Below are 9,215 nucleotides of genomic sequence, written 5' to 3' on the forward strand. Positions count from 1 at the left end.
TATGTTGAATCAATTCAAAAAGAAGAAAAGATAAGAGAAGGAGAAGAAGAAGAAGAATAAAGAGAGAACCAAAATTTATTGAGCCATCAAAATTAGGTTTTCAAAGAAAGTAAAAAACAGGTTTTATACTACTACAAGGAAACCTAAAAATAATAGGAAACTTACAATAATAGGAAATTACATATTAAAAAAAATAAATAACTAAATATAACACACGTTTTCATCCCCCCTCAAACTCAAGATGCTAAAGCAAGAACCAGCGAGAGTTTGTCACGCAAAAAGCGAAAACGATGAACTGGATGAGACTTAGTGAAGAAGTCAGCAAGCTGCAACGATGAAGAAACAAAAGGTAGGGAAATGGTGCCAGTCTGAAGATGATGACGAACCAGATGACAATCAATCTCAATATACTTTGTGCGTTCATGGAACACAGAGTTGTGAGAGATCTGAATGGCACTAGTATTATCACAATACATGGGAGTTGGGGAGGAATGAGAAACACCCATGTCTGCAAGTAACCATTGCAACCACATAATCTCAGTGGTGCTGGTTGCCATAGCTCGATACTCTGCTTCTGTAGAGGAGCAGGAAACAACAATCTGCTTCTTACTTTTCCAAGAGATAAGTGAATCACCCAAAAATACACAAAAACCCGTAGTGGACTTGCGATCAATGGGGTCGCTGGCCCAATCAACATCAGAGTAGGCACGGAGCACTAAGGATGAGGTTGATGGAAACAAAAGACTCTGAAAGCATGTACCACAAAGATAACGCAAAATACAAACAACTGCTGCCCAATGAACTGTAGTAGGAGCTGAAACAAATTGACTAACAATATGAACAGCATAAGCAATATCAGGACTTGTGATGGTAAGATAAACTAGACATCCAACAATAGTGCGATACAAAGTGGGATCAGTCAATGGGACACCATCAGAGGATGAATATCGAGCATTGGACTCAAGAGGAGTATCGACAGATTTATTATCAGTAAGATGAGCACGCTCAATGACATCCATAATATACTTAGACTGAGAGATAAGATAACCTCTAGGAGAAGAAGCAACTTCGATCCCCAAAAAATAAGACAGTGTGCCCAAGTCCTTCATTTCAAAACGACAAGCCAATTCTGATTTCAAACTTGCAATTCCATCAACATCATCACCAGTAATAATCATATCGTCAACATATAGCAATAATAGAATGCGAGCAACTGAAGTGCATCTAAAAAATAAAGCGGAGTCATGATGACTGGATGTAAAACCAAGAGAGCTAACAACAGTGGAAAATTTTTCAAATCAGGCACGAGGTGCTTGTTTGAGGCCATAGAGTGCCTTCTTGAGTTTGCAAACAAATCCAGGAGAGTGAGAAAGGCTAGGAGGAGGAACCATATAAACCTCCTCTTGAAGATTGCCATTTAAAAAGGCATTTTTGACATCCAATAGAGAGAGACTCCACTGACGAACAGATGCAACTGCAATAAGTGTACGAACAGTGGTCATCTTGGCAATAGGAGCAAAAGTCTCCTCATAATCCAAACCATACTGTTGATTAAAACCTTTAGCAAACAATCTAGCCTTGTAGCGTTCAATCGAACCATCAGATTTGGTTTTAATCTTATAAACCCAACGACAACAGATAGTATGTTTACCTGAAGGCAATTCAACCAAGTCCCAAGTGTCTGTCTTATGTAGAGCAGAAAGTTCATCAGCCATAACTTGTTGCCAAAGAGGATACAAAATAGCTTCTTTATATGAAGATGGTTCAACTAACTTATGAATGGATGTTAGAAGATAGCAAAAGGACTCAGAATAACAAGAATAATCAAAATCAGGTAATTGAGTGAACTTACGAATACGTTGAGGATAACGAGGAAGAGATGAAGCAGGAGCTGGATCAACAATCTCAGGCGGTGCTTGGGAAGCCATAGAAGGAGGAGGGGTAGCATGATCTGAAGCATGTGTACCTGCAAGACATGAAGAATCAATAGTACATGGGGTATGGGAAGGTGAATTGTTTATATCATCAGAGAATGGATCAATATAAATGAGGTCAGTTTTGGTCACATTATGAGTATTATCAGAAATGGAGAAGAATGGAATGTGCTCAAGAAACACAACATGACGAGAGACATATAATTTATTATTAATGCGATCGAAACAACGATAACCCTTTTGCCCTTGCCCATAACCCAAGAAAACACAAATAGAAGAGCGAGATGTTAACTTATTACGTTCAACTTTAGGCGAAGAACAAAGCAAGTACAATCAAAGACTCTCAATGAGGAGTAATCCGGAGAATGCCCATACAATGTTTTAAAGGGTGATAAACCTGAATTGTGAGAAGATGGAATCTTATTAATTAAAGAAACAGCAGTAAGAGCTGCTTCTCCCCAAAACTCACTGGGAACTTTGGCAGATAAAAGAAGTGAACGAGCAGTTTCCACAATGTGCCTATGCTTTTATTCAGCAATACCATTTTGTTGTGGGATATTAGTACAAGAGGTTTGATGAATTGTGTCGTCAAGAGCAAGCAATTTAGAGAATTAGGTTGAAGTATACTCTCCACCCAAGTCACATCTAAAGCATTTAATTACAGTTGAATGTTGAGTTTTAATAAGTGCTCTAAATGATCGATAAATAGAAAGAAAGTCAGATCGTCGCTTCATAAGATAAACCCAACAATAATGACTATAATCATCAATAAATGACACATAATATCGAGACCCTCCTTTTGTAGTAACTAGAGCAGGTCCCCACACATCAGAGTGAACAAGATCAAATGGTACAACAGAATGAGAAATACTTCGAGGAAAAGGTAAAACAGAAAATCTTGCTAATTTGCAACCACTACAATCAGAAATATCATGTGTTTGTATATTTCCCAATTGACCCTTAGAAACTAAAAATTTTAAATGACTAGCGGAAACATGTCCAAGGCGAGAATGCCACAAATAAAAATTAGAAGACGATGAATTCAAAGAAAAAGATGACAAATCAACACCAGAGGCTGCGACGTGTGATGATCTTAGATTGTCCGGCACATATAACCCTCCTTGTCTACGGCCTATTCCAATCAGCTTCTGAGATTGACGGTCCTGCACATGACAACCAGTAGAAGAAAACTGAACTAAGTATCCAGAATCACACAATTGACCAATAGAGATAAGATTCAAAGTAAGAGCTGGAACACAATAGACATCTGACAGTGACAAATTATATGTATTAACTGAACCAACACCTGCTAAAGGTAATGGTGTACCATCAGTAGTCATAACAGACAGATAGGTTGGAAGGACGCAAGTTATTAAAGAGTTTTGAATTAGACGACATGTGTTTGGAAGCACCTGAGTCAAAGATCCATGAGGAAAAAATACCTGAGTGATTCTGTGATAACAAACCTATATGAGTAGAGGCTGACATAGCATGTGGTTGTGTGGCTAAGAATTTCTGAAACTGCTCTGCTAAGTCCGTCAACATGGGATTGGATGAAGGTGGTGCTCCAAGTATGGATGAATCATTAGGTGGTATGGTGGCAGCTATGTTAGTATTGGGACGATAAGATCGCTGCTGTGATTGAGGTTGCTGCTTTTTCAATAGCTTTGGATATTGAGACTTCCAATGTCCTTTTTATTTACAAAAGTTACACTCATCAGTAGCAACTCGCACATAACCTTTATTCTGGTTCTGTGTGAACAGTCGAGAAGGTACGGCCAATACTGAGGTGCCAGATGGAGGAAGAGATACTTCTCCTACAAGAGATTTCAAACGTATTTCTTCAATTACAAGTTCACTAACCACCGAATCAACTGAAGGAAGTGGAGTGCGATGCAAAATAGAGCCTCTGAGTCCCTCAAAATCACTGCAAAGTGCCATAAAAAATTGAACTAATCGCTGCTCATCTCTAAAAGTAATATATTCCTCACATGCTTTCAATCCTGCTGATTTCGTAAGAGCCAGCTCATCCCAGATAGAGTTCATAGCAGCGTAGAACTCAAGAATACTCATATCTTTCTGATGTAAAGCCCGTATATCAATTTCCAACTGATACTGTTTTGCAAAGTTAGATTTAGTGTATAATGTTTGAAAATGCTCCCAAACTTCTTTTGCTGTTTCAAACTTCGCTAATTGTGTACCAATAGATTGCTCAACGGAATTGTGAATCCAAGTGAGAATTTTCGCGTTGTTTGACTCCCAATTATCTAACTCTGTTACATAATTCTGAGCAGTGTTCTCAGGTTTCACAATAGTTCCGCTAACATAGCCCCATAATCTTTTTCCCTTTAAAAAATTTCTCATCACTGTACTCCAATACGAGTAATTTTTACCATTTAGTCTGACACTAATGGATTGAAGTGAATCATCTCTTTCAGTTGCCATCATAAAGTCAATAAATAACAACGATAACCAACGTACTTCCACAAACTATAACCAACGATAAGGAAACCAACGATAACCAACGTACTTCCACAAACTATAGTTGAAATATACTGCACAGTATACGTATAACCAAATTAATACCACCAAAAGATCAGAAATTTACCAAGGAACAAACTGCCTTTTGGAATAACCCCGAAAAAAAACTACTCACACGCCTTCACGCGCCACCACCGTCTCTGCGCGTGGTCCTCACGCGCCACCGACACGCGCCTGACCGGACATTTCGTCTCAACCTACTGAACAAGGATCTGTTCTCCGTTTTCTTAATGGATCTCCAGTTTCGTCGGAATCTTGATTTTAAGTGGCGATCGAATAGGTTTTTCATAAAAACTTTCTTTACCTGATTTCTATCTTGATTTCAGCACGACCCAAACAGAAATTTCACAAATTTCACTCAATTATAGGCTCTGATACCATAATAATAATATAATGAATCTCAAACCAATATGTTGAATCAATTCAAAAAGAAGAAAAGAGAAGAGAAGGAGAAAAAGAATAAAGAGAGAACCAAAATCTATTGAACCATCAAAAGTAGGTTTTCAAAGAAAGTAAAAAACAGGTTTTATACTATTACAAGGAAACCAAAAAATAATAGGAAACTTACAATAATAGGAAATTACATATTATGCTAAAATAAATAACTAAATATAAGTAAATAACTAAATATAACACACGTTTTCAAGGTAGAGTGTCGTCTTAGAATGAGATGATCACGATTACAATGATCGATTTGCCAGCAAATTGGACCATATTTTGATATATGTAAAATTGACCTTGTGGAGACATCAAGAGCTTTTATATCCATCTAAAGTTACCAAATTAAATTATATATATATCTTACTTTTTTCAAACAAATATAAATAAAGAGACAGACATGTACAAATTGAATGGGGACAACCGGACAATATCTACTTTCACCAGTGTAATCCAAGTAGAAAAATCGCCCTAACCCCGTCGATCCACTCGATTTTATGAAAATCATTGACACATTTCTAAAAATTAGGACTCGCAATATAAATCTTTCAGATTATATATGTGTCAGTTAGAAAATATGTGAAAGAATGAAAGTCGACTCTATGTTACCAAAGGTAGAGTGTCGTCTTAGAATGAGATGATTACGATTACAATGATCGATTTGCCTGGAAATTGGACCATATTTTGATATATGTAAAATTGACCTTGTGGAGCCATCAAGAGCTTTTATATCCATCTAAAGTTACCAAATTAAATTATATTTATATATCTTACTTTTTTCAAACAAATATAGATAAAGAGACAGAGACAGAGACATGTACAAATTGAAATGGAGACAACCGGACAATATCTATTTTCACCAGCGTAATCCAAGTAGAAAAATCGCCCTAACCCTGTCGATCCACTCAATTTTATGAAAATCATTGACCCATTTCTAATTTCACCAGTTTAGATTTATGAAAACCGCCAAAGAATCGTCCAAAAATCCATATATATATTTTTTATTTGTTTATTTCATTATTTTTAAAATATCGCCGGGTGGATCCCAGTTCAACTCGATTTGAAGCGGTTCATTGTCGAAACTCATATAGGGCGATTTCTGGGAACAACCCCCATGTGCTTCACAATCCATTTATTATGTAGATATGAAAGGGGTCCCGCTTGCCAAGGTTATGATGCAAAAGGAATAGCATTCAGTTCCTTCCCTTATGGTCCCAAATAGAAATTTTGCCAAACTGCTCCTTGTAGTACTATGCAATGTCTCATCACAAGCACATTCTAACTTTTGACGGGAACTTATTTACTCGAATTGCGTCAACCGATTGTAATGGTACATAATATTTGACAGTATAACAAACTCAATTTTATTCGACAAAATCAATTCTAACGTGCCAAGATTGCCAAACAAGTGCAAATTGTCACGTCACGAAATTTTGATAAGCGTGTATATTGCGATTTTTTAGGTCCAATAATTGGACACTATTAAACCCTTTCGAGTCAATATTGCAGCAATTAGTGACACAAAAGTTTGACGATAAAGGTGGTCCAAACAATGCTAAAGAATAGTGGAATCAATAACAACAATAATGTTAAAATAAGGACCACCATCGTTTTACACAAACACGCACCCTGTTGGCTATGGGGCTTTTGCACTGCAAAGTAACATTCATAAGGGAACAGTAATGTGACATAAATTAATACAGACAAACCAAAGAGACAGACAACTGACGTGCTCAACATTATTTCGAATTAAGATTCTTGTACAGGTGATTTTTGTCGAACATTCAATTAAATCTTGACAACTATCAATTTATCAAAAAAATTGTCAATCAATCTTGTAAATATAGCATGATCCTGCTATCTTTTGATCATAGTGCCATACTGCCATCCTAATGTGGATGACATGTCCTAATAAAGATCAACCCCCATTACCGATCAGGAAAAATGATCAACTTCCATTAATTGCAATTGAGGTCTCTAACTTGTTAAATTTATGTAGGCGAGTGCCTAAGTAACAACATTTTCTAAGCCCCATTTTGCTCTAATTTTATAAAACTCCCTTTTTCTTCAAATTCATTTTCAACCATTCATTTTATGATATTTACAACTTTTATTAACTGTTCTCTACACATTTCATCTCTTTTTGGCTCTCATTTCTTAAAACTCATTTTCAACTATATATTTCAATCTATAATTTTTATCCACTATTCAATCACACATGTACTAAAAATCAGATTCTTATCTAAACCAAACGGGAATGAACATTAATCTTTATCAAAATCTATAAAATGCCGATTTTTAACCAAACCCAATAGTGATTAAAAATTCAATGTAACGTCTTGGTTTACCATCAAAGTGAAGGGATTGGTAAGGATGTCAAATAAACCGAGCGGCTCGAGCTCATCAAATGACGAGCTCGAGCCTGAGCCGAGCAGGGGGCTCAATCCCACGAGCCTAGCCTGCTCTGCTCGTCGAGCCTATGAGCCATTTTTTATGAGCCCACCAAAAAATATGTAAATTTACTATAAAAAAAAAAGTCAAAAAATGTGAAAGTTCTCCAAAAAAAAAAAAAAAAAAAATTAAAAAAATCACGAGCTCGTGAGCCGAACTTGCCCCCGAGCAATGAGCCGAGCACGAGCTAGACTCGTTACGAGCCCAAGCCGAATACGTGGGTTAAAGGGTCGAGCCCCATTTCCATCACTAGGGGTTAGGAATCTTTATTGGCATCACAGTATTTCGTGAAAAGATCAAACTTTGATTTTTGTCTTCATTACGTCAAATAATCCCCAAGATTAAGACAAAATCAATATTATAATACCTAATGGCTAATAAATTAAGTCCCTGTGGCTTAATGTCATTGGATTTACGTTTCTTCATTAGGTGGGGTCTAATACGATTGCTATCAATTTCAACATTATCTGATTATATCTAACTTTTCGTTGTTAAAAAATAATCTGTCCAGCTGTTAATCGATAGCCATTGATACAGACAATTTTTTAATATGGAAGTGGCATTTAAAAAATATAATGCGATCATTTTTTTTTGCGAAATAATATAATAATGAATCTTGGTTCCAACTTTTATTGCGAAATAATATAATAATGAATCTTGGTTCCTTTCGAATTTGGGATTACGATATTCCAAGATTTTGCCACCTAAAACATATGACATGATACAATGTTTTGTGTTCCAATCAAACACATCTCTACTTTATGAATTTTTATTTTCTTTCACTCACTCGAACAAACTTTGTAAATTTAGTAATAGCCAATATTTTACAAATCAGTTTGAATATCGACTCAAAAAAGTTAAAAAGTTAGTGATCAAAGGATCGAATCGATGGTAAACAAATTAAATAATAAAAAAAAAAGTTTGAAGAGCGAATCAAAGATTCTTAAATGTGAATCTAACAGTCGTGTGGTTATTTTAACAAGTTCTGAATTTTAGTATTTTTTTTTCTACATATAATTGGACCAATTTCAAAACGATTTTAGATTTTTTGGAATTGAACTAGTTAATACGGTTCAATTCTTATAATATTGTCTAAAAAAAAGGGGAATTCTAGTGACCCTTTTTTTTTTTTTTTTAATCGGTAATTCTAGTGACTTTTGTTTGTATGTAAAGCTCATTATACAAAGATGTGGAGTCTATTATAGTGTGACGCTACTTAAATTTGCTCATTTGAGTCAGTTTAGTGCATAGAACAAGGTTTTGATTGCCAAAAGTTGGTCATTTGAATTTTCATATGGAATTAATATGTTTTATTTTTGAAAATTAAAATCTATTAATTTTAAGTTTTAACATAAAATTAAAACACCATAATTCATATGATAACTTATATTTTAATAGTTTGATTGTCGGAGTTGATATTCACCTATAAAAGGATGTGATATTTTATTGAAAAATAGAACTAGGAGAAGACAAGTTGAAATATTATATTCCCTACATTTTAATATTATATTTTTATAGTTCTTGACAACTCGATATGAGGCTCCTTCTTTATCTCCCAGTTGTCATGCCCATAAAAGGAGAACCGACTGAGTCATATGAATTTTATCTTGGAGTCGTGTAGTGTCGAAAGTATCTGCACGAAGGCAGGCAACACGATTTTAAGACAACATTTTCGAGGTAATTCCCAAAGCTTACTCTTTTCTTATTGTTTAATTATAATGTTATCATATTATTATGTTTATACAAATATTGAATTATGTTATTTATACTTAGTAGTTGATATATTTATCTACACACAAATCACCCATTTTTCCCAACAGATACATCCAACAAATTGAGGTAAACATAGAT

At 35.2% G+C, this 9,215-nt stretch overlaps 1 protein-coding gene across 1 annotated transcript; it reads right to left on the reverse strand.

Moving 5' to 3' along the window:
• Window positions 1–236: 236 nt before the first annotated feature.
• On the reverse strand, window positions 237–1,178 carry LOC111386830 (uncharacterized mitochondrial protein AtMg00810-like). Its single transcript, XM_023011309.1, has one exon. It carries the CDS (start codon window positions 1,176–1,178, stop codon window positions 237–239), a length of 942 nt encoding a protein of 313 aa, XP_022867077.1.
• Between the last annotated feature and the right edge of the window lie 8,037 nt (window positions 1,179–9,215).

The sequence above is a fragment of the Olea europaea genome, unplaced genomic scaffold, assembly GCF_002742605.1.
Source record: "Olea europaea var. sylvestris unplaced genomic scaffold, O_europaea_v1 scaffold374, whole genome shotgun sequence".
Lineage (NCBI taxonomy): Eukaryota > Viridiplantae > Streptophyta > Magnoliopsida > Lamiales > Oleaceae > Olea > Olea europaea.